A 26,679-nucleotide genomic window follows, 5' to 3' on the forward strand; every position below is an offset into this window, starting at 1 on the left:
AACTCACAGCCATCACCCAACACTGCAGTTTTGTAAAGCAGATAAAGTTCGAACAGACAAAGCACTCATTTGCTGTTTGAGAAGACACAGCGATATGATGGAGAGGCTGAACGTGGACAGGCAGGATGACAGGAAATCCCCAGGCAGCAGATACTCGTGCGAGAGAGAGCACGCACTCACTGCCGCTGCTGACGGAAAGGCATTCAGACGCCTTGGGGTTCTGAGACGGAGACAACCGCGGGGGAGAGACCGGTGGTGAGAGAAAAGCTGCACGAACTCCGCTCAGCCGGGCCTTTAGGAGCCCCGGCAATCGTCGGAGACAGCTGGAGACAGTGGCTTGGCCGGGGATGAAGGGCGGCGGCCGCAGCGCCGAGCCGCGCTCGCTCCGCTCCCCGCCAGCCCCCGCTCCCGTTAAAGGGTCCCGTTAAACCCCCAGTGAATTCCCTGTTCCCTGAAACAGGGCATCAGGTGCTCCCACAGGGCTCGTCCTTCTGGAGCCGCCCGCGGATGGAGGTGCCCGCCTCCAGCCGGGAGTGATGGGGTTCCTCCGGCAAACACCGCACCGAGCGCGGCGGGGGCAGGCCGGGAGTGCGGGGTGTGGGAAAGCGGGATGGGAGCGGGGAATGCGGGATATGGGCAGGGAAAGCGGGATGGGAGCGGGGAATGCGGGATATGGGCAGGGAAAGCGGGGTGAGAGCGGGGAATGCGGGATACGAGCAGGGAAAGCGGGATGGGAGCAGGGAATGAGGGATACGGGCAGGGAGAGTGGGATGGGAGCCGGGAGTGCGGGGTGAGAGCGGAGAATGCGGACCGGGAGTGCAGGATACTGGCTGGGAATTCAGTGTGAGAGCCGGAATGCGGGATACTAGCCGGGAATTCAGGAAGAGAGCTGGAATGCGGGATGAGAACCGGGAATGCGGGATACTGGCCGGGAATTCAGGGTGAGAGGCGGAATGCGGGATGAGAGCGCGGTGCAGCGGCGCTGACGGGCAGCAGAGGGCGCCGTGGCACCGCGAGCCGAGCGGGGACAGCGCCGGCCCCGCTCCCGCTCCCGGGCCTGATCCCGCTCCCGGGCCTGATCCCTGCTCCCGCTCCGTGCTCCTGGATCCCGCTCTCGGCCTCGCTCCCTGATCCCGGGCCTGATCCCGCTGCCCCGCGTCCCGGTGAAACCGAATCAAGCGGTGCGAGCACAACGAGGGACACCTGAGAGGTGCGGCAGGGAGAGCCCCAGGGCTCTTTCCAGCCGCCCCAGGGCCTTTCCCCAGGTGCTGACAAACCGTGTGCCGCTCCTGAGATCTTTCCTAAACCCTCAATACAGTCAGGGAATTTTAGCTGGCTTCCAGCCGCAGCACTTCGTGCCACCGCCATTGGATATTGTCTAGTTTGGATATGGTATAGTTTAGTACAAATTCTTGTTGAAAAAAAGGGAGGAGTTATGATTAAAGAGTAAACACCTTAAGTGCAAGAAATGATCTCCAGGAATTAAATAATAAACTTACTGAAAAGTAAGCAGCAAAAGGAATAAAAAGTTTCCCATGACACAAAGTGATTCCTCAGGATACACTGCTGCTGTGGGCTGTGGTTGGCACCTGGCATTCCCCCACTGTGCTCAGTCCCTGCAGCATCCCTCCACTCTCTCTTCTCCATCACACTCCTCTCTTCACAGCCCACCTTACATGCCTTGCACAGTCCAGCACATTGCTCTCACCAAGGTCACCCTCACAGAGCTCGACTTAGCATCTGGTCAAATTTGGCCAAAAAAAGAGGAAAATGCTGGGATGTGAGGAGAGCTCAGCTTCCAAAGCTCTGGGTCCAGCACCTTCTGTTCCCTTGGAGCTGCCCTCAGGGAAGGGAGGCCACTAGAGAGGGTTCTATGGGAGAGAAATTAAAATTTCCTGTGGGAGGGAGCTGGCGTCTTCTGCCAGAGCAGCTCCAGCAAGGTGAGCCAATGGAGCCATGCACAGGGCACTGCACACAGTGCACATGGCAGCTCAGGCTCCAGGACACAAAGAACTGATGGGAAAGGGATGTGTATTAAACATAACACCTCAGGGAATATAGGAAAGAACTGATTTCCACTCTCGTTTTTCAGCTATTTCTCTTCTCCCTCATATATTTTCTTTCCCCTGTACTCCAGCCCCAAGCACACACAGATGTTTCAAGCACTGACTCCCCTTGCTCTAACACCCATGAGAGATTTAGAGCTGAGCCACTATAAATATGCCAGTGAACAGAAATGCATTAAAGGATTAAAGCATTCAGTTGGAACCTGTAAAATTTGGGCTTTGGGGTCAGATTTTTTTTCACTGTCTAGTAATACACCTTCATTGTAGACAGCAGAGAACAGCAGGGCAGAGGAGTCAAAACCAAAAATAGCTTTAAGTATCACAGCAAACCATGTCACTGAGGAGATATATAACCATCAATTATGCAAATGAGAACATTAATTCATTAGCTAGAGTCTCCAGATTTTCCTGACCTCTGTCTTAATGGGGACACGCCTCATTTGACACACAAAACAAAGGAAACACAAGGATGGCAAGAGACTGGGGGGTGAAGGCCACGGGGAACACTGAACTTAGATAATCTTTGAGAACATTTAAAGTAGAAGGGAATAAATAAAAATACATGTCCAAAAGAGCTTAAGGAGCTTGCAGCACTAGAAAAGAGGCACCAAAATAAAAAACTCAAGGTGAGAGCTGCAGGGAACTGTGCTGAGATGTCAGCAGTTTGGGAGCTGTGAAACTCACACTGTGCTGGGCTGACTGTGGCTATCAGCAGTGATGGGTTTTCACCTTTCCAAGCTACACTTACCTCCTACCCTTAGTTCCAGCTATAATCAATCCTTGGCCTAAAATAGATTTAAACTTCTCCATGGCAACAAAGGCAAAATCATAATTGGAGTGGTGTTTGTGCTACCTCCACAATAACACATCACTTCAAGCACTATCATCTTCAGCAGCTGAATAAAAAACACATGTTGAGAAAAAAGTATGAAAAATGCTAATGAAACACAGGACTAGGGAAATAAGAGGTGAAAGGAATATTAAAGCACTCAAGTTCACTTTCAGCTTGAAATCCACTCTTTTGTTATGTTCAATCCTGTGTTACATGACTTGAGTGTTAGGTCTGTTAGGCTGAGAGTACTCGACATTAAGAGTTTTTTCCTTGATACCTCCATTTTAATTTACTTGCTTTTATACCTTTTCTCGTACTTACAACTTTGTAGACCAGACCACCCAAATAAACCATCCTTCTCTTCCTGGTGTTTACAGCCCTTGAACACTGGCAGCTGATTACCATATCTCCCCTAATGATCGTTTGGCCAGGCTATGCATATCTAATTTCCAGCCATAATTCAATTCCTGCAGCACCCCTGCCAGCAGTGAAAGTCATTGTGTTACAGACCTTCTGAGGCAAAGGCGAGGACCTTTTTTACACCCTTGCATCATGCAATTAACACAATCCTGACCCCTTTCCCTAGATGATTCATAAAGGGGTCAGACACCCAGCCAGGGCAAACATTGCTTGTTTGCAGTGGGTTCTCACAGAGCTGGGTGAGATCTTTCTCCAACCCCATTGCTGGGAGCAGAAACTGATGGGAGCAGAAGCTGGGGGGATCAGAAATTGGGGGGATCAGAAATTGGGGGGAGCAGGAGCTGCTGTCTCCTGCACTCGTACCAGCAGAGCTGGACACCTCATTCTGCTGAGAATCTTTTAAAACAAGTGCCATGGTAGTTTTAAAAGCAGCTGGAATGCATCCTCAAGTCCAAGGCCTCTCCTGAGTGACAGATGAGAGCATTGCTCCCTGCCCACCCTCTCCACCAGGATGTCTTGGCTCCTCAAGGTGGTTTCACGAACTGCCGTGTACTGGTGTCCTCTCAGTGATAAGCATCAGACAAAATAACAAACCCACAAAATACAGAGTGCAAAAAGAGAATCACTCAGAGATTCTGCAGTGCTGTTGGGTCGGTGTGAAATCTGGTGACCTTATGAAAATGACACTGCAAAAAGCAGAGGGGAAGGCACGCCCTGGCACAGCAGCAGGGTGGTGGCAGCCTGTGTGCCACGTCTTCCCCAGCACTGTGTGGGTACAGCTGAGTGTCACACACCAGGACAGGCTGTGACACAGCCCCTGGCCCCACCAGGACTGGGAACAGTGCATGGGGTCACCTAGAAAAACAGCTCTGCCATTCAGCTGATTATCAAATCACAGGTTCTGATGAGAAAATCCACCAGGTGCCTTCACAGAGTTGGCACATCAGGCAATGCTTTGCACCATCCATCCCCTTTTCAGCTCTGGAAAATATGCAGCTATCTGCCTGTCAGCAGCAGGGAGCAGGGCCACTACAGAGTACAATTAACAGGGCATCCAGCCAGATTGACAGAGAATGATGGGCTCTACTTGAAATTGGAGGCTAAACCCCAAGAAAAAAGAAGCCATGTCTTTAGAAATTGTTTATTTCATTTAGAAATTGTTATAGCAGCATACCTATAGCTGGATCCTCTCCTTCCACCAAACCCATTGTGTTTGACAGCCACCAGAGCAGCTGCCATGCCCACTTTTCCTCCAGCACTGTGCTGAGCTGTGGTGCCATTCCATACTGGGAGGAAGCACTGAAATAACCAGGCACAGACCCTCCTGCCCCTCCACCATCTCCCTCAGCTCCAGGTCTGTGTGTGCTGCTCCCAGCAGAGCCTGCCTCCATTGCATCAGAGCCAGCTCAGCACTTGCGATGGATGGGACATGAATCTATCACACATGGCACACATCTAAACTTTGTGTTACTCATCATGTTCGCAAGAAATTTACAGGCAGGAAAAAATAAACATATTAGCTTGCTACATGTTGTTGTAAGGCAAAACCCCTCACAATTCAAGACATGAGCCAGTCATTAGTGCACAGGAAGTTTATAAAGTCATTTTGACTATGATTAGGTTTATTCCATCACTGTCTATTATGCAAACACTTCAACCTCCCTCTGATGCAATCACAATTAACCAACTTTGGCAATGTACTACTGGACCAATGACCTATGGTATAGCAGGAAAATGCCTTTAAAACATATTTGCAACCTTTCTCCAGCCTGGCCTCTGCTGACAGGGGATGCCTGAGTGCAGCTTAGACCCACAGCTCCAGATTTTGGCCCCTGAATAAGGTGCCCTGGGACTCAGAGAATGTAACCTTTATCATTACTTTTATCAAACTTTTATCATTTTGTCATTGCCCAGAATAAGTGGCTTTAGGTGACCCATTCCTAACCATACCTGGTACCACAGACAGGCCAGCACTGGCTCACTTTGTGAAAAGTTTTGCTTTCTTCTGGTGAAAAGCTCACCCTGAAACACCCTATGTGTGAGACATGAAGTGAGGGTCTGCAGCTTGGACATTGAACTGCAGAGAATGAGCTGGGTTCTCAGAGGGGGAGGAGATGAGAAATTGTCATTCTTGCAAGAGATACTGGACAGATTTACAAAGAAAAAAAATTAATTCAGCTTAACAAGATTTTGCCTGCTAAGTCCTTCAGCAGCCTGAAGGACAAAACTTTACCCTTCCTAAGATTCAGCTCAGCAGGAAAACGTTTCTGTATTTCATGAAAGCAAATATTTGATTCTGAACTTAATGATAAATGTTAAATGATACTTTAAGGTCTTGACCTTACATTTTCACTGTCCTCCTGCAAAAAAAAAAATCCAGGAAAAACTAGGGAAATGTGATGTTTGTGGTATGACGAGTACTCACACACTTGCCATTTTTTTCCCATTTAAGTACTCCAGAGCCCTTTATAAAGGTAAAAAAATAACTCAGCTGTCCTTTGCCTTGGCTCATGCAAGATGTACAAGTACATTCAAATTTTACAATTCTTCCTATGCAGGTCAGAGACTAGTGCCAGTTTCTTTCATTATATTTGATACAGAATCCCTAAGGGGTACCTGAAAAAATAAGAGTGCGTGCTAGAATAAAATGAATTGCAAATATGCAGATTTGTAAAGAGCTCAGTGATGCCTCACAGAAATGACTGAAAAACAGTCAATTTAGAGCCCATCCAGAGTATCAAACAGGCATCCCACCAGGGATGGGCACAGCATGGGCTGCAGACTGTGAAGGTGTTAGGAAGAACAGGAGCAGTCATGCAGTGCACTCTGCAAAGACAGTTTTACCAAAAAACTGAGTTTGACAAGCTCTAATAATGATCCTAAGAATAATTAATGTTCTCACTCCTCCAGCACATTCCTCCCCAGAAGGCAGAGAATTAATGGTGAAGCCTCCCAGGCTTTTCTGCAGATAAGCAATCCCAGCTAAAGAGACAATGGCACAAACTCCTTCTCTGTGGAAGGTGTGGGTTTTTCACCACCAAAGGAACTGCTCAGGACCAGCAGAAATTTGAGTAGAGGACCAGAGTTCTTGGGGAGCAGCACATCCCTTCAGCAGCGGCCTGGCCAGGGACAGTGCTGGACATGGAATCCCAGCAGCTCCCAGGCTCCAGAGCCTGAAGGAGCAGGACACAGAATTTTCCAGATGCCACCAGCATAAAGAACCTTGGTTCTACAACCAAGAGGGACATGGGAGCAGGAACCTCACCCTCCAAAGACCTGCAGCACATTTCTGAAACACCTTTACTGTTATTCATGCCTTTCTCGACTTTTTACACAGGGAACCAGATTTAATTTGTTGTCTTGCAGTCATCACATGTGAAACAGATACAGCAGGAATGTGAGCTCCTTTATTTCAGGCCTTTTGCTTTAACCACAAGAACATCCATCTATGCTGTGTAAGAGCCAGCCAGACCATGAGAACTGCATGATACAATCTACAAGGAATATTTTTAATGATGTAGCATTTTTGAAAGCAGATTATGCAAGGATACTTTTAAAAGGAATTAAAATGTAATTTGGGTGTAGTCTCTACAGAAAGACAAATATAATTCATTCTTATCTTTTCCTAACTGCCTCCTTTTTCACTGCTGTCGGGAATCTTGCATGAAAACATATGATTTTACAGCAACAACGCCTGCATCTTGCTCTTCACCAGATATGACAGTCTGTATGCAACATGGCAATCTGTGAACTCCGAAGGGAATTACATCAGCACTTTGTGTCAAAGTTCTGTTTTCCATTTGAATTAGGAAGGATTATTTCAGCATCCAAATCAATATGACTGTGTGGCAGCATAAAAATCTATGGGAGAAAAGTTTACAAGTAAGGTCTTATCTCTGGCTCAAGGAACAGATGTGGGAAAAAAGACTGAAAATAGGGAGTTCTCCCTACAGAGTGCAGTTAAACGGATAACAGTGTCATTGGCTGAATGCTGGAACTATGGAATTAACTGCTCTTTTTTAATTCAAACTTTTAACAATTGGATTGTGGTAGTAAGTAAAAGCAACATGTTCCTTACCAGCTGGCATCTTCAAATTAAGGTACAGTATCTATGTAAAAAATTTACTTCATTTCTAGAACTCACTGTTGGAGTGGCACCAAGCACTGTCATGGCATGGAAGAGAAACTCTGAGCAGTGCAGAAACCAGGAGGCAATAAAGCATTCAGAAAAAGATTCCTGTACCCATTTGTCCATTAAATAGAATAAAAGAACCAATAACTTGGAATCCTGTTTCAAATATGGATCTTCTGTAAGAGCTTTACTCTGATGTCCAGAAAACCATTTTTCTGCAGCTCACAAGTGACAGGTTCCAGTAAAAGATCAGCCAGATTTTCTATTAAAGGGTGAGTGCTGTCATTGCATTATTTTATATTACTGCATTAACTTGTATTTCTCTCTAACTTGATGAAAAATGACAGGGAATTGTAGGTAGTCATTTCCACTGGACATGTGCTGACCTTTACCTGACTAGAATGAAAGAGAAGCCCACTGTCAACTTTAACCTTTCTATCCAAACTACCACAGGGACAAACACATGTTAAGCAAACCTGAATGTACAGCCAATTATCTTGGGCTTTTCCAGACTAACTTTGTGAAGCAATTCTGGTTCAATCTGCTCAGAGGAGTGACTAAAACACAGGAACAGGTTCCCTGTGGTACCCAGGGACAACCTGCCTTATCAAAGGAGTTAAAAATCTCTTTCCTGGCAGTCCCCTCCTGTGGCACATCCCTGCCCTGCAATGCCCACAGCAGCTCTGCAGCAGAGCCACTCCCTGGAAAAATGGAAAAGTACCATCAAGTGTGACTGACTCACTGCTGGCTTCCCAAACAACAGCTTTATCTCATCCCTACAGGATACCACCTGTATCAGCCAAGTACTTTGCTAATTTTACTGTTTGCAAGTACTATTAATAAATCTTATCATGGAGACTCTGATGAGGAATTACAGATCATGTGGCTGGCCAATGACTTCCCACATCCCATCCTGGGAGTACCTGAAATAGCCAGCAAAACATCTCAGTTACAGCCCAGGACCAGGTCAGGGACAGATTTCCTGCAGCTGTAGCTGGCACAGCTCCCACCAGGCAGCATTTTAGGGCCTCCTCCTCTTCTGGCAGACTCTTCTGGGGAAAAACCAAGAGCCAAAGCCCTGCTCATCCAGTCCAAAAAGTGGACTGCTTTGGAGGGGAGCAGGACATGATACTGACTGTGAAAATTAATCTCACAGTCTTTCAACAGAGCTTTGCAAAGGCAAACAGTCCACTTTAGCTGAGATTGAAAATGAAATGAGGCATCTAAACAAGAGAGCGGGGACAAAGCAGTAGGGAAGGCAAACTGTTTTGGCAATGGTGAGGTCAGGATGTTACAGGTTCTCCTGGCAACCTTGTTTTTAATGACAAATGAAAATTGTAGAAGTTAAAGAAAGGAGTTTCCCAAATTCTTCAGGTTGTGATAAAATGCATCACACTGAACCAGCCATTCACTTCATCAAAATGCAGATTAGGATAAAATGCAAATAAAAGTCCAGATAAACTCATGGGAATCAGGTCCAGGTATAAGTACACTTTAATTTCCCCTGAGAAAGCCTCTAAACAATCCAGAAGGTATTAGTGACGCAACTTAGAAATGATGGCCAATGCCTGGATAATGGAAATAATTGACCATTGTCCAAGCTAAAAGGAAATGGGGGATTTTCTGCTATTTGGTGTTTTCCTGTCAAAACTCTGTGCCAAGCTGGAAGTCATGTGTTAGGCCAAACAGAGCACATGCCTTAGCTAAAAGTCAGAGAGGTCAAACCTGATCCACTTATGCCTTCTACCCTTAAATCCTATGTTTGCAAGGGGACAAGCAGGTTTTCCTGCTCCTTCTTCAGCCTTTAAAGAAAACAAGACTTTTAATCTATTTAGAGGCCCTTTCTGACATTCTTTAGCTGCTGTTTTTCTCAATCAACCTAATCTTTTCCCATCGAGCTCCATGCTAATCCCATTTTGGTCCACTCCTTAAACTAATAAAAGATTAGAGTGACATTTCAGAAAGGGCACCGTATTAAGCAGCTTCTTTCCCATCTCAGCAGACCAGGGTGCACAAAACATAGTGAACAGGCCATTAATCTCATGGTAATGAGGTGTCAGAGTGAATGGAGCCCTCCCCCCTGATCCCTGGGAAGGGTGGGGACAAGGAGGACACTGCACCCACCCAGAGGGCAGCAGCTCCATGGAGTGCTGTTTGTGTTGTGTGCTGGTGGCAGCAGATCCATGGAGTGCTGTTTGTGTTGTTTGTGGTGGCAGCAGATCCATGGAGTGCTGTTTGTGTTGTTTGAGGTGGCAGCAGCTCCTGTCCCCACTCTGCCATGGTGACATGGCCAGCAAACATCCACATCACCCCTGACACAAAACAACCTTTGCCTCTGTTCTAATTAGCAGCACTAAACTGTTTATCAGCCTCAGCTTTGCTCTCACAGCTGATCAATTGGGATCAGCAGCCACACACAGACATGTTTTTCACACCCATCCATCCAGCTGGTGAAAACCATGGGCAAACTACTCCCTTCATTCCTACAGGGGACAAGCCAGTGCTCTTCCTGGCAACATGTCTGCATCGGTATTATCCACGTTGCTTTAATATAGAAAGAATGTTTTCATTTTCTTAAAAATGTCACCATTTCCCTAAAGAAAAGTCCCTGGGAGGCTGAAATGTTAGCAAGTGCTGAGAAAACTTTCTGAGAGAAGTCTGAGGTGGGTGATGCGTGGTGACATCCATGCTGTCCCCTGCTCTCCCCACAGTGTGAGTGGGCTGGGAATTGCAGCTCTGCTGCACACTCAGTGCCAGGAGCCTGTGCTCAGCCCAAAGTGCTCTGTGTGGTCACTGCTGCATCTGTGCTCACAGCAAACTGGAGCAACAGGGCTTGAAAATAACAACCAGGGGAGGGATGCTGAAGGAACCGTGGAGGAAAAGGGCAGCACATCCCTCCTTCCTGCAGAAATGCATGGATTTCACTTGTACATTTGCTTTTCTTTCTTGTGAATAGTGAATTAAACCTGTGGATTTCATATCCTCAAAAGCCAAGTGTATGAAGGGCAAACTATTCTACAATGTACCTTTGTAATTTGTTCTTTTTTGTGGTTGTGTAAGTGCTACTGATACAGGCAAGAATTTCCTTAAAAATATTCACCCCATAGAAGAGTTCAGCCCTCCTCCTTCTATTTGAGGTAGTCTAACCCTGCAGTTGCACATTCACTGTTCTGTCTTGGTACAGTCACTTAATGCTAGATATCAACAAAGAAACTGATTAATTGGAACTATTTCAAGGACAAAATTCACCAGAAGATGAAAAGTAGATTAGAAAATGCATTTTTCTACAATTACAGGAAGGCACAGCATCACTGGTATTGCCAATAAATGTCAATTTTTACCCGTGCAGCCTCCAGCTAAGTCTTTATTCTGACTTTCTCATCTAATTACATGCAAAGAAGAGATACCTTGAAGCAAAATAAAAGGTTTTTCTGCAAAGCACATTTCTTAGAAAAATCCTACCTCTGCTCACCAGTTTTGGAAGCCAACTGCCTTGGCAGAGTTCAGCCTCTTACCTGTACACTGTGGTGGGTGGGGAGCTCAGGGTGTCATAGATGAGCCTCACGTGTCCCTGGTACAGCTCCAGAGCCAAAGGGTCATTGTCTCCTTTGTACAGTAAGATGCCATTGTCCTTGTCCGTGGCTACCTGTGAAACGTTCAGAACCACGTGAGGGTGCTTGAGAATGATTAATAAAAGGAATAAACCTGTATTTAAAATCAAACCAAAATCATACATGCAATTCAAATGTGCTTTAATACATCATATGTGTGAGCAGCAATGAGAGCAAGAGCCAGGAGGCACAGAAAGGTCTTTGGGCTCACACACAAAGGTCAACTTCCCATTTCACATGAGAACCAGTTTTCAGTTGTCTTCTGAACCTTGGACCAGTATCAAAGTCCCAGGCCTTCTATCTGCTGAATAAGCAAAATATTATCCAGGGAGGCCATCCTGTTTTAAGAAGCACCATGACATTGAACACCAAGCTGTACAGGACGAAACACAGTACTGTAGGGAGAACCAGTAGAAAGACACCAAGCACTCCCGAGTCATCCCTGGCTGTGTTGCCAGTCTGGGAATCAGAGTCTGGAGGGATTCTGGAGGCAGCATGTGTGCCCACAAAGGTACACTGGTGCCTCAGCCACTCCTTCACATTTCACTGATTTTAGACCAGACAAGTGGCTCACAAATTCTTCCAGGACTTTGGCCACCAGCCCCGGTTCCATCAGCATGAGATACATGCATGTTACAGGTTAAATGTCTCTATGCATGGCTTTCACTTGTACATTTGCTTTTCTTTCTTGTGAATAGTGAATTAAACCTGTGGATTTCATATCCTCAAAAGCCAAGTGTCTGAAGGTCAAACTACTCCTACAGCTTACCTTTGTCATTTGTGCTTTTTTGTGGTTGTGTAGTTACTACTGACACAGAGAAGAGATTCCTTAAAAATATTCCCCCCACAGAAGAGTTCACCCCTCTTCCTTCTATTTGAGGCAGTCTAACCCTGCAGCTGCACATTTAGCACTGTTAAGTCACAAATGACACAGAGACAATCAGAAGTGGCATAAGCACTCCATCCTTACTGCAACTGCTTCTTTTATACACTGCTCTGATACAGGTGGGCCTGATTGGTCATGCAATCAATACATTTCACCTGACTGGCTAATTAACAAGACACCCATTTGTAAACAATCTTATGAGAATAACAACAAAACAGATATTAGAAAAATATTGCCTACAGGTTGTTTTAATAATTTGCTATCATTGCTTATCTCCAGCTCCCTAAAGTCTCCTGGGCTGATTCTTATCTAGCTTTCTCTCCCTCTGGCCAGGCTGTCACATTCACTGTTCTGTCTTGATACAGTCACATAATGCTAGATATCAACAAAGAAACTGATTAATTGGAACAATTACAAGGAGAAAATTCACCAGAAACCGACACTTTACAGCTGTGGGTGTACCAATTGAGGGTTTCTCTGGGTCTGGATTGAAGGCACATGAGACCTTAGTTCATGTTGGAATTCAAGTGTTTGTTATTTCTTATCAGTAAAACACTTTCAGTACTGAGTTTGGCAGCTTTTCATTAGAAGGCACAAAATGGCCAACAATCTCTTGTTAAAAGGTCTTTTAAGACTAAACTATCCAATTAAGAAAGGACATCTAGATTAAGAAAGGACACCCTTTTAACCCAGTAACTGATCTCAAAGAGCCCACAATGGGAACTTTTTTGCCCAATTACAAAATGCCACCCAAACCCATGGAGAAGAAGGAAGAAGAAGCATGAAGAAGAAAGGCAGGACAACACCCTGTGCCCTCCATCTTGCTTCCATCCACAAGTGTTTATTACTTCTTATCAGTAAAAGAGTTTGGCAGCTTTTCATTAGAAGGCACAAAATGGCCAACAATCTCTTGTTACAAGGTCTTTTAAGTCTAAGCTGTCCAATTAAGAAAGGACACCTAGATAATTTTCCCTTTTAACCCAATAACTGGTCCCACAGAGCCCACAATGCAGACTTTCCTGCCCAATTACAAAATACCACCATAACCCATGAAGAAGAAGGAAGGAGAAGCCCAGAACAACACCCGGTGACCTCCATCTTGCTTTCATCCACAACACACTAAAAATCCCAAGACCTGAATTTCTCACCAAGTGATACACCTACACTACTCTCTATAATGTATTTTGTGGGTTCTAGTCTATCTTGAAGTCTGGGAAACTTTCTCCATGAATGAGGGTCAAAGTCAGTGCTCCCCTGGGAGTCAGGGCACCCCAGAGCAGGCAGAGAAATATTCTCAATGCTCTGGGTTTCCACAACAGCAGATTAGAAAACGCATTTTCCTCCAACTACAGGAAGGCACAGCATCACCAACAAACATCAGTTTTCACCCGCGCAGCCTCCTGCGACCAACCTGCAGGGAGATGTTGGCCTGGGGGCGGATTTTGGCGGGGGGCAGCTCCACGTAGGAGTCCTTGCCCACGAAGTTGACGGTGATGAGCTTCTCGCAGCGCTGCCCCGCGAAGCCGGCCAGGCAGCGGCACACGGGCTCGTGCTGCGCCACCACGCACTGCGCGCCGTGCTGGCACTCGTAGTTGTCACACGGGCTCGTCTGCAGCAGCACCATGGGCGGCGGCGTCTCGCAGAACAGCCCACTGCAAAGGGAAGGGAAACTCACCCTCGGTCACCAGCACTTTGTTGGATTTATTTCAGCTGCTGCTGGTGCCTTGGAGCATCAGCATCATGCGTAAAACAGAGGCTGGACAGAATGAAGAGAATAAAAGCAGAAGGTCTGAGAGAGAGTAGAAATTCTAGAGAGTAGAAATTCTCCAGAGGAGAAGTCCATTTTGATTTAGGTGAAATGTACATCATTGAGTCTGTGGTTAGAAAACATAGCTATGTAGCCTGACTGCAAAAGCCTAGGCTCAGAGAAACGGCTTCAGTGAAGGACAGAGATAACGGGGGGGGGAGACAGAGAGTGATAGAGAGAGGCAGAGACTGCTGTGAGAGCAGGTCAACCTGACCTAGGAATTCTTTCTGATAAAGAAGAACTAGCGGCAAATGTCATGCAAGATTCATAAAAATGAATATGTATGAACCTATTGTGAAATTGTATGCATATGTATTTGAGAGGGGCATAAAAAGGGACCTGAAGTTCCCAGAGGTACGCATGTCTTTTAAGGACAGTAATCTCCACGAGTCCAGTGCTGTAATAAACATACCAGCTTTACAACTTTCACAAAGTTGTGGAGTTTTTGGTTATCTCCGCAAAGCAGGTCTTTAATAAATACTCGTGTTGCGTTGTGATTTTGGGGTATAGCTCAGAATCTCAGGTCCCTCCCCTGATGATTTCCTGCCAGGTGTGTCAGTCACCTCTCCTTTCCCCTCCCAGCACTGTCTGTCCATCCTGGAATTCCAGAAGGGTGTTGAGTGATTGGCAAATTCAAAGGATGCCTTCTACCCCTGGGGGACATTGAGGCACTGAGAGCAGCCTGAACTGCCCCTTTGCTCTGGTTCTTCAGCTCTGCAAGGCACTGCAGCCTGGCTGAAACAGCTTCCACCCATCTGTGCCCTGCAGAGCTTCCCAGTGAAGCCTGTGAGCCATTTAAACCCAAACCTGAGACCTCCCCATCCTACATCTGTGATTTGAGTCTGCTCTGCAAACAGGGAATCCCTTTCCAGAGGTACCACAGAACAGAGCACTGCTAACCCAGTCTGTGAGCTCCCTTCCACCTAATGCCCATTGTTTTGTTTTGTCTTTGGCAGCAAGTAGGAAACAGAAGGAAAATCAGTGAATATAATTTTAATTTTTTGGAAGTTAAAAATAATCATAATAAAAAATTCATGTGACCCACAACAGCCTCCACTAACAGAAAGCAAATGTTGGAAGAAGCCAGATTGTCTGTGCTGAGTGCTGCTCTGAAAGATTCCCCAGGCTCCTGCACACCCTTGCTTGCTGTGAAACCCCCCTGGCGTGTGGCTTTACCAGGGCAGCTCTCCTGATACTGGCACCTAGAACTTACATTAGTGACAGGTCTGTCAAGGCCCTTTCCTTTTTAATTTTAAACATTTTTTGTAAGTATATATTTAGAAATAATTAATAAGATTTATTTCCCCAGCAGTGGAATGTGGAACACAGCCTGACTTCCTTCCATAGCTTGGCCAAGTCCATTCTGCCTGGTACAATCTCATTTATTTAAATAATCACTGTGAGCTCCTTGCAGCAGTGTGTCCCAGTGGAGAACTCAGGAGCATCTGCAGCACAGAGGAGCAGTGCTTCCATCAGGCTCTGAAGATAATGTGTGCTTCTCACCAGAGCAGCATTTACCAGCATTTACCACTGAGAGGCTGATTGCTGGAGGGAAGCTTGGAGAACTCAGGGTTTATTCAGCAGGGCTCACCAATTCTCTAAAATGTTTTCATCTGCAGGGGGCAAATGAGTGCTATTTTGGGAAGAAAACACTGAAAACTTTTCCAGAGGAAAGCAGATTCTGCAGCTGGGAGGAGTTGGTGAGTGCTCAGGAAAGGTGCTGCAAGGAGCACAGCTACACCTGACCAGTGAATGGGAAGGGATGAAATGGGAGAGTGAGTGCATGGTGGCACTACTGACTTTTGGGGCTGTCATGAGAGCCTCAGTGTGCATCAGGCCCTGCTTACACTGCTCAGAATTACCCAATGCCATTTGTTCAGCTGTGTGAGGATGGAAGTTTTAACATCTTTTTAATGTGTGGCTTTGACACACAGCCTAGTGACAACCATAAAATCATTACAGGTCTGTGCTTTTATTACAACAGCATAAGCTCTGGATAATTGGGAGGGCACTCTGCAAACTCACTGCTGGGAAATGATTCCTGATACTGAGCCAAAAAACTTTATTAATCATCATCTTAGGTCTCCTAGTTACCTTTGTTGGACCACCCCTCGTGTTTTCTTCTTTTCATCAACACTTGCAGCCTTCAAACACGTGCACAGTTATCTCCTTGTCACACATCCCCGAGCCCAAGGCAGCTGTGAGGACAGGGGAGTCTGCAACCCTGAACATCAGAAGGCTGAGCTCTGTCAATCACCATATTTGCATTTGTAATCTAAACAGGAAAAAGCCCAAACCTCAGAACCCCCTTCAGAGCAGCAGAAGCCTTCAAACTACAAAAGGCTTGAGTCATGGGAAGAATAATGAGATCATGTTTTGTTAGCAGAATTTTAATCCTGAAATCAAGATCAGGGACTGTTCTGCATGGAGAACACATGGGGCTCCATCTTGCTGTCTGCCTTGGCACAGGGAGTGTAGCAGTGCTCAGTGTGAGGTTTTCCTCCCCAAAGGCCCTTGTCTTCCTTGCATCTTGCACAGGAAATTTAGGGAAGTGGCATGGACTAGTGGAAAAAATAAAGCAAACAGGAGAACTCAAGTCAATCTGGCTGTGCTGTTGACAGGCAGTGGAATTACTTTGCTTGCCCATGGTTTCCTTGGGCTGTGAAGTGCTGTCTAAGCTGTAGTTGAGTTTTGGGGCTTTGTGTATAAAGATTCCTCCTCTCCTTGGAGGACTGTTAGTGGAATAAGAGCCCTCATTTGATCAAGAGAGAAGACTGGGCTGTTCCAGGTCCTGCTCTTGATGCCCCTGGTGTGAGACCAGACAACCTGGGGCACTGCCTGAAGTGCCAGGAGAGCTCTTTGGTACATGGGAAGGGACCAGACCAACCTCCCACCTACCCCTGCTGCTCCACCCAGCTGTGTCAGCTCAGAACATCTCTGACCAACACTGTGACTCTGCTTTCCCAGAAAAACCCCTCACATTCATCACTGCCTAGTGCTTACAGGCCTTAAAAATCAGGGGACCTGCAGGAAAAGTCAGCCCCATGTGATGACAGGCTGGAGTTAGCCTTGACTCCAGACGTGGCTTTGCAATCCATTGCTCAGCTCTAACAATTGGGTAACACTGAGGATTTACATCCCACAGTCACGTTAGCCTCACCAGCCACCAATCTGCAGCATCCCTCAGGCCACCAAATGGACTGCAGCAGAGAGTGAAACATGGAGAGAAGGGTATGAATTTGAAATTCAGAGGATATCTGATACCTTGTAAATAACAAGCCTGATTCTGTGAAACCATGGGCTGACATCATGTTATATATCAATGCCTGTTCAGGGAAGGCTGTCTGCTTTGCAACAGAAATGTGTGTTGGGAGAGAAGGAAAAAAACCCCAAACCAGCAAGGATGAAAGTAAGAAGAATGAAAACAGTTGCAGATACAAAGCAGAGAAGATGATTTATAAGTGTTCATGCAATTTCTGCTTTGTCAAGACTGATCTTTACAGGTACTCCTTCTTTGTCTCATGTGTGTATTTCAAACACAGAAAAGGTTTAGCTGGAAGGAAGCCAGTATCCAGCCCCAGGCAATGATTAGTGAATCCATTTGGAGGAGCACACTTATCTTTGACAGACAGAGATTTCCAGGAGTCAGATATATTGGCAGCTGTCAGAATGAGAGGCTGGAAATTTACAGCCTGCATCATTCTGAGCTTGTCCAAGAGGCACAGAGACACTGCCACAAAATCCTCAGACTCACATTTTCCCTGCAGCCAGTTGGGAGGGTTCATAAACACAATTTTATTCTCCTTTGCTCACTCTGCACATGCAGGGTTTATCTCCTATAACTTAGGTGAGTGTGCTGGGTGGTGTGCTTTGTGTGAGCAGGGATGGCTGGGGCATTCACTCACACAGCACTGCCCCAAAATCGCTGCTCTCCCAGCAAAAATATCCAGTTAACTTGTTAGAACCTCCTTTTAAGCCAGGACAGGCACCTGTTCACAGGGGGGATTTGTCAGATCTGTGCTGGAGAGGATGATGGGGATGTCAGGGCTGGGTTAGAGGCTGTTGGGGATGGGAGATCAGTGCTGGGTTAGAGGCTGATGGGGCTGTCACATCAGTGCTGGGTTAGGGGCTGATGGGGAGGTCAGATCAGTGCTGGGTTAGAGGCTGTTGGGGATGGGAGATCAGGGCTGTTAGGGGCTGATGGAGGTGTCAGATCAGTGCTGTTAGGGGCTGGTGGGGGTGTCAGATCAGTGCTGGGTTAGGGGCTGGTGGGGGTGTCAGACCAGTGCTGTTAGGGGCTGGTGGGGGTGTCAGATCAGTGCTGGGTTAGGGGCTGGTGGGGGTGTCAGATCAGTGCTGTTGGAGGCTGGTGAGGCTGGGGGGCTCGGGGCGAGCCCTGCCGTACCTGAATCCCTGCGGGCACACGCAGGTGTAGCCATTGACCGCATCCACGCAGGCGGCTCCGTGCCGGCACTTGTGTCCCACGCAGTCATCATCATCCACTTCGCAGTGCTTGCCGCTGTAGCCCGGCAGGCACTCGCACCTGAAAGGCACAACATCCCTGTTAATGGCTCCTTTCACACCGGCAGCCCAGCTCCTGTTGGATTTGGGGTGGGGACACGTTTGCAATTATTGCTGGCAGCATCAAGCACAGCTCCTGCCCAGGTCCCTCCTGGCTGGCTGCATTTGAGGCTCTGCAACCTGCTGAAATCCCACTGGAGCAAAGCACCACCATCCTCCAGCTTCTCCTCAGCCGAGTCTGTGAGAGGGGTGTTCACCCAGCAGAGTCTCAGCTGTGCTAAAGGTGACAATCCCCTCCCTGACATTACAGAATAAGGGGCAATAATCTGCAAGGGCAGTGCCCCTGATGCCCCACAGTTTGATTTTGCCAGTGCCTGCACACTGCTGGGTGTCTGAGCTTGGCCCTGTACACAGGAAGGGTCCACCTTCCAAAACAGTCTGTAAACAAGCTATAAGCCTCAGCAAATTCAGGGAGAAAGAGCAAGTTTTGAGACCACCACCTGCTTTCCATTCATTGGCAAAATTCATTTCCATTCAAAATGCTGCTGTAGCAGTGCAAAGTTGTCTTTGCAGTGTGTCCTTTGCCATGGTGACACTGCACCTTCTGCTGTGGGGTGGGTGACACTGTGGGATGGAGCACAGTGGGATGCACCCAGACCTGCAGACACTGCCTGTTGGTTTCATTTTATACAATTCTCAAGTGTGCTATACAAAGGCTGCATCAGCATTTCTATTTATAAGTACTGCAGAAGTTTATAACCTGACAATAGAAAATGCATCCCAAAGTCTCTGACTTGGATCAGATCTTTTGGGATTGCTGAGCAGCCTTTTTTTTGAATCTATCCTGTAGGCAACGTTTAGTCATGAACACTCTTTAGTCCATAAAACACATTTTAGTCCTCCCAGCTGGATGCTGCACATCTGGAAAACAAAAGGCACTTCAAGCAAATCAGGGGAAGAGCTGCAGAGAATTTCAGCACTAAAGGAGAGGTTTGTGCTCTTGCTAGAGCCTGTGGTTGGACACAGTGTGGTAGTCACTGAAAGCTGGAAGAGGCGAGACATTATAAAGCTGAGGATGTGGCATCAGGAGAGAGACTCCATCAATCTCTTCAGCTGGTCTACTACTCCTCCTCCTCCCTGCCAGCAGCCTGGGGGGGTAAATGCAAGAGGAACCTTGTGGGAAACCTCTTCAGATGAGCTGGACACACAGGAGTGATGAGGAAACGCCACTTCCACTCCCAGGCAGCATCCTTGTGCTGTCCCCAGTGACAGCAGGTGGCTCCTGGCTGCTCCCAGGGCTGAGCTGGGTGGCACTGCAGGATCCACAGTGTCACTTGTGAATGCCAGTGGCCAGAGAGGCAGCAGGGTGACAGCAGCCACCCCACCCAGGGTCACTCACACAGAATGTGAGCTCCAGGCCCTGGCACAGCATGGCCTGGCTGGCTGAAGGAGGAGATGGGGCACAGCCTGGTCTGTCCCTGGGCAGGGGTAGGGACATGCAGAACCCTCCCTCCCTGCAGGACAGCCCCAGCACCACCTGGCTGTCCATCAGGACAGCAATCCATCTCCCACCTCTGCATGTGTGTATTGCTATTTTACACCTTGCTGCCTCAGGGAGTACTGTGGTTAACATAATGGAGATGGCAAATCAGAGCAAAGAGCAAAAAACAAGAGGCGTTTCTGCCCCAAACCCTAAGAAATGGGCAGCATTTTCTGGCAGCATTGCAGACACACCTGCAAGGAAACAGTGTCAATCAAAAGGCTTTGTGAGGGGAACTGGCAGCATTTAATCCTGTTGTTTTTTATTGATCCCTGCAGTCCTAATATAAAGTGATGTAATAATGAACAATGTGCAGTTCCTTATACAGGGCTGCCATGCATCACTTTTATGATGTGTATTGGCTATCTCAGTAATGACAGAACCACCACTTTTCTCTGCGGGGCTGCATTAAATCAGCATTTTAAGCTGTCAGGTAATAATTCCAAGCTTTAGAATAATAAAGTATATTTATATCATGCTCCAACATCAATACAGTGAATGGAAAAACATGCTCCTTTCTTGAAGTTATTTTTTGGAAGTAATTTCATTGTGTTAAAGGCTGTTTTTTTTGTTTTGTTTTGTTTTCTGGCATATTGAAAGCTACTCTTCTTCTATACAGTAACAGCATACTAAAGATGTGGAGGCTGGAAGGGAGGAAAGCCACCTGCAAATTTAACTCCAAAAGCAAAGAGCTCTGTGCAGCCACAGACACACTGAAATAGTCCAGTTTGCTTCCAAGCTTGGCTTTAGAAGCATGGAATTCCTTTTGGGTCAGTCTTCTCTGAGCTCTTGGTGTGTCACATCTAAGCTGAAGCTACCAAAAAATGCCTGCCTGAAGTCCAGGAGGGGAGAAATTCAGCCCCATGAGTTCCTCATCTGGTTTCCTCCTAGAAACTCAGGGAATGGTGGCATGGTAACTCCATCCTTATCCCACAAATGCCAGCAGGGGACTGAGGGTCAGTCAGTAAAAACTGATGCAGTAAAGGAGGTGGCAAAGAAACCTTGATGTTCTGATCCTGGCAAGAGAGTAATTTACATTATTAGATTTCTCATTTCACAGTGACCATCTGATACCACTACAGCTGAAATCTTGTTTTCTCCTACAGCCTTGTAGCGATGGCAAGATTCCCAGTATCACAGAGAGCCTAAAACATGTCCAGTGGTATTTAAATTGTTGGCCTATCTGAGGGGATTTGCATCTGCATGCACTCAATGTCTGTTGTATTAAAGCCGTGAATCACAGCTCCTATGGCAGGGCCAGGATGGAATTTCCCTCCCCACATCAATAAATAACTTGGCTTCCTATCTTTTTTTTTCCTGTCTTTGTCATCTTTTCTTCCCTCTGCAGAGCTGCAGACTGACCAGAGCAGGACAGACAGACTGGAGTGTCCTGCTCACATGCCCAGGGCACCCTTGCCATTGACACTCCCTGCCTCTGAAGCAGACAGACAGACAGACAGGAGCCAGACTCCTCCTGCAGGAGCCTCATCCTGCACCGCAGGAGCTCAGGGGATCAGCACAGGCTGCTGTTTTCAGAGCCCCAGCAGCATCCACACATCACTGCACAACTGCTGAGGGCTCATTTCTGAGTGGTCTGGTGCCACCAAAGTATGAAAGAAATAGCAATGCTTGGATACCTCTACATTCAAGGCTCATTCACCTCTCAAGTTTGGCGGCTAGAAAGTGAAATGGGACAGGAAAAGTAAAGAAATAATGGATTTCTCTGTAGTGTTCTGTGACCGTGTTCACAGGGGTCTGAGGATGAGGGAAGAGACTCCATGTTCCATGAGGATCTGACTCCATGAAGAGACTCCATCCTCCATGAGGATCTGACTCCATGTTTCAGAAGGCTTGATTTATTATTTTATGATATATATTATATTAAAAATATACTAAAAGAATAGAAGAAAGGATTTCATCAGAAAAATGAATGTAAGAATAGAAAAGAAAGAGTATAAGAATAGAAAAAGAAAGAATCAATAACAAAGGCTTGTGTCTCAGAGTCTGAGCCAGCTGACTCAGATTGGCCATTAATTACAAACATCCAACACGGACCAATCACAGATGCACCTGTTGCATTCCACAGCAGCAGATAACCATTGTTTACATTTTGTTCCTGAGGCCTCTCAGCTTCTCAGGAGGAAAAATCCTAAGGAAAGGATTTTTCATAAAACATGTCTGTGACAGTGTTCTATGAATAGTGGGAAGAATAACACAACAGAGAGTAGCAGAAAAACACTTAAAAGCAGTTATTTAGCTCCCCTCAAGGGTTAGTGGCCCTACTGAGCAGAACATTTTTCTAGCAAGCATGTGAGAAAAAGTGTCTTGTTTACTCAAATTGTTTGGGTGCAGGGATGACAGTGCTTCCAGCAATGGGAAAACCATTCACAGCTGCCTGCACCCCTCCATGCTCTAAAAGAAGGCAATTTGAGTTACAAGCCTTCACCTCAAAACATGATGTAGCTACTGAATTACCCAAAAGTGCTGGATTAACCAAGTGATGGATTAATTGGGAACAAAACCTGGAAAGAACATCAGGAACTATTGATGCACTGGCACACACCTCCTTGTCTGGTGCCTACACATCAGTTCAGGAGCCATCCTCACCATTTAACATCTTCACCTTCTTCAAGATTTGCAAACATTTCTGTCTGGAGGCTTTTCCCCCAAAAGAAAGGCTGGTGTTGTTGTACTGCCTGTCTAGCAGAGAGCTGAGATAGCCACCCTCTCCAAGATTTTGATTTATTTCTTTCTAATTCTCCTGAAATGTCCTGTGTGTCAGTTTACCCTGTTCTGACATACTGGTCACTTCACAGGACGCAATCTGACCCCAGCTGGAAGTTGCCAGGAGGAGCAAAGCCTGTCACCTTCCCTGTCCTGGCAGAGGACAGGGCCCCAGAGGGGATCCGTGAGCACCCAAGGCTGCACTGAGAACACAGCCCCAGGGAAGGTGCAGACAGCAGCTCACTCTGCACTGAACTCTCCTGGATTTGTCTCCAGAGATCTTTTCCTGACAAGGTTTTCACAGAGCTGGACTTTCCTGCTGTCTCTATTTGCTAAATTGCTCTGCCAGTCCCTCTTGAGACAAGCCATGAACGCTGCCACTGCCACCTCTCCAAGTCCCCAGGCCCAAAGCTCCTGGTGCTTTGCTGCCATCCAGAACACGAGGCTTCCTCTCACCCCTGAGACACAGCCAGTGTCATTCCCAACAGGAAAAACACAGACATCACCAAAGCCCAGCTGAGCCAAGCAAGGCCAATGGAAAAGGCAGCTCCTGAGCTGGAGCCACCCAGCTCTGATCTGTTCAGGCTCCTCTTACACTGCTTGAATTTATAAGTGCCCTAAGGATCACATAAGGAAACTTCCTTGGTTTGTGGTGTAGGATAAGGTGCTTTGCAGTGACTGCTCCATAAATTCTCCTACTGCCATGCTCTATTCCAGAATAATTCCTCTGCTCTGAGGGTACATCCATTATTTTCAGTAAACCACAGAAAGCTAGAAAAGTATTTATGGATGGATTAAAGTTAAAATGGGGCACAGACTGAAATGTATATAGTCTTGCATTATTTGTGTTCATTTTGGAGATTTTTGCTCTCCACTCATTGCCAGTACAACCCCAGTCAAGCCAATGGATGAAAGTGCTCTCTGTGCAGAGACCAACACACACACACACACACACACTCTTACCTGGTGCCTTTGTCCAGGGGAACACATTTGGACTCGTGCTGGCAGGGATTTAGCTCAGGAACACAGTGGTTAATCACCTCATCACACAGCTCACCTGAGGCAAAGGAAAAGCAAACAAAGCTGTGACACAGCTTGAGCAATGCTGAACACCCATGATGTCCAGGGATGGCCAATCTCCCCACATGCAGACAGCTCAGTAGTTCAGCAGGAAGTGACAAAATTGCTTGTTGAGGGCACGTGAGACTTCATTAAATCAGCTCCTTTGACCTGCAGTGACCACACTGTTCCTGTCACAGGGGTTTGAAAGCCTGCTATGAACTCCACTTGCAGACAGACAAGGGATCAAATGGGCAGCTCCTGACCCAGAACCTCTCATTTCAAAGCAAGATAGTGACACAAAAGTGAAGTTGCTCATTAGACCCTAACATTTTCACACGGGCACATATTTCAGCCATGGTTAATACACTGCCAGAGAAGTTGATTGGACATCATTCTGGGAAAGAACAACAAGCCACAAACCCTCCCCCCAAAACCTCTGTGACTCTCCATAATAGGAACCAGCTTCAGGACTGCATGCAATTATAAAACATTCACTGTTTATAAGAGAAGTACTAGCTGTATTGTGCTCACAGGAGATGATGTCTTTTCAGAAAAAAAATCTACCTCATGTAAGCCCAGCTCAGCTGTTTCTAGGTCTATAACATGCCATGAACCTCCCTGGATTTGTATAAGTTTTAATAATTAATAGCTGTAGAACATTCAAGCCGTGATAGTTTATTTAAATACAATCCTTCTCCGAGTTCTAAATTATTAGGTCACACTTCAGTACCCCAGGATTTGAGATGCAGCCAAAGACCACAGAGATCTTTGCCTTCCCTAGAATCACACAGAAACCTATCCCACACCTCCCAAAGCCTTGCAGGGAAAGCAAAGGCCAGGTAATCTCAGCATGGAACCCCAAAAAATCTGCAGTCCCAAACCCCCTGTGCAGCTCCACCAGAGGAGCACATCTGCAGGGTTTCAAGGTTACACATATTTTCTGTGCCTGTACATAGTACACATCATCACATAACCAACAGGCCGTGGGGAAAAAGGATAATGTGGGAGGCACTGGTGGGCTGGCATTGTTCTGGGAGGTTTTCATGGAGCTGCAGCTCCACCTGTCCTGGGAGAAATGCCGTTCTCAAAAATCCTCACATTTTTCTACACTCTAGTGGTTACAGAGAAACACCTGAAAACACAAGCCAAGCAAACCACAAAGATCAAAATTCACATGGAAAATGCAAATCAGAACCATTCATCTTTTATCAGTTCTGTGATCTGGTGAGCTGGCTGAGAGCACAGTTTTGGGGATTATTCTGGTGCTGATAGGTGGGGTTTGTTAACTCCCCCAGGTGCTACTGCTCAGTCAGGTTATTCCTCCCACGAGCCCAGCCTCCCTCCAGCACAAGATACTCAGCTCTTGGTATGACTCTTCCTCTGAGAATGGAAGTATAATACGTGTTTGTCAATTGTTTTTGTGTGTTTCAAACATGAATGTGTCCTAGATCTGCTTTTGAGAACTGCCAAATGTAAATGAGAGCAGGAATCCAACCCATGGGAGGGGCACCTCCAGCACAAACCCCATCCTCATGGGCCATACAAACCCTCCTGGCTTGGTGCTGGGCTGGCACTGCCAGGGGAGTCTGCCATGGCATCCTGCAGTTTATTGTGCACAGAAGTTACAGGACAAGCAATTCCACCTGGAACCAAGGGATCCTAGGCAGCCACCACTTACAGGCTACCGTCACAGACATGTTTTATGAAAAATCCTTTCCTTAGGATTTTTCCTCCTGAGAAGCTGAGAGGCCTCAGGAACAAAATGTAAACAATGATTATCTGCTGCTGTGGAATGCAACAGGTGCATCTGTGATTGGCCCATGTTGGTTGTTTCTAATTAATGGCCAATCACAGTCAGCTGGCTCGGACAGAGAGTCTGAACCACAAGCTTTTGTTACCATTCCTTCCTTTTCTATTCTTAGCCAGCCTTCTGATGAAGTCCTTCCTTCTATTCTTTTAGTATATTTTTAATATAATATATATAATAAAATAATAAATCAAGCCTTCTGAAACATGGAGTCAGATCCTCATCTCTTCCCTCATCCTCAGACCCCTGCAAACACAGTCACAGGCTACCAAATCTTTTCACAGCCCTGGACAAACCCTGTGCAAATATAATGAAAATATCCAGCTCAGGAAAGGGGATGTGCCAAAGAAAATGAACACTGGAGATCCGTGGGAACCAGGGAACAGATCTGGGCTTGGGGTTGGCCACTGCACTTAGCTGCTCCTCAAAAGCATAAAGAGATGTTCAGTTCCTATAGCTGTGAACACTGGGGACAGCTGTTGACACCTTCTGAGATGGCAGAACTGGGACAGCGTTGTCTTGTATATTAACAGTTCTATCATCATTATAGTGCAAGGATTCCATATCCTCAGAGTTCCATACCTCCTTGATGTTTCTCATAGTCAGCTCCTCTAAGCACTGACTGGTCCTTGCAGCAGCCATCTGACTCCAGCGCCCCTCAATCCACTCTTTTATAGCACTGTTCTTATTGGCTACAGCTGTGGCCTGTTAACATCAGGCCTGCTCCTGATCTTTAGTAATTGGTCCAGCTGCAGCTCTTTGGGGGATAAGGTTACACTCTGTACCACCTTCATTTCCCCACACTGTATCCCCCTACAGGACAGGTCTGTTCACTGCCATCCCTAAGCCCACAGGACACCAACCCTCCCAAAAACTAACAAAGGCACTCCCTCAGACCTGAAATCAGCAGGTCAGACCTGGCTACAAAGCTTGGAGAGCTGCCAGTTTGTCATCATAATATTCCCCATGTCCCTCGTGTGCTATGGATCTCATGTGAAAATAAACATTAAAAAATTAACTGGCTGGTGACATGAAAAGAGCTCAAATGGGCTAAAGCTGGAAATAATTTTGGAAGGCCATCTAATAACTGAAGAGAGTGTAGATAGATGCCTTCAGCTGTCCTTTCTGACTATAAATGGTCAATACATACTTTTGAAGTTTCTATTTTTTCCTTTGTTTTGTTTTGAAGCAAAGGAAACAGGCTTTAAAAAAATATGAGCAGTATCAAAACTCTCAAAGGAAATAATAATTCTTCTTAAAGAATTCTTCTG

The 26,679-nt window shown here is 46.4% G+C and overlaps 1 protein-coding gene across 1 annotated transcript in view; it reads right to left on the reverse strand.

Annotated features, from left to right (window-relative positions):
- Positions 1-26,679, reverse strand: part of SLIT3 (slit guidance ligand 3) — a 483,586-nt gene that overhangs the window by 13,345 nt on the left and 443,562 nt on the right. The window contains exons 29-32 of the mRNA XM_054287925.1: positions 23,503-23,596; positions 18,160-18,297; positions 13,359-13,599; positions 10,966-11,096 (exon numbers count right to left, since the gene is read on the reverse strand). Of these exons, the coding sequence (XP_054143900.1) occupies positions 10,966-11,096; positions 13,359-13,599; positions 18,160-18,297; positions 23,503-23,596 (604 nt within the window). The remainder of the gene's footprint in view (positions 1-10,965; positions 11,097-13,358; positions 13,600-18,159; positions 18,298-23,502; positions 23,597-26,679) is intronic.

The sequence above is a fragment of the Melozone crissalis genome, unplaced genomic scaffold (genome assembly GCF_028551555.1).
Source record: "Melozone crissalis strain CALT ecotype California unplaced genomic scaffold, PUWL_Pcris_2 ptg000061l_1, whole genome shotgun sequence".
In the NCBI taxonomy this organism is placed as follows: domain Eukaryota; kingdom Metazoa; phylum Chordata; class Aves; order Passeriformes; family Passerellidae; genus Melozone; species Melozone crissalis.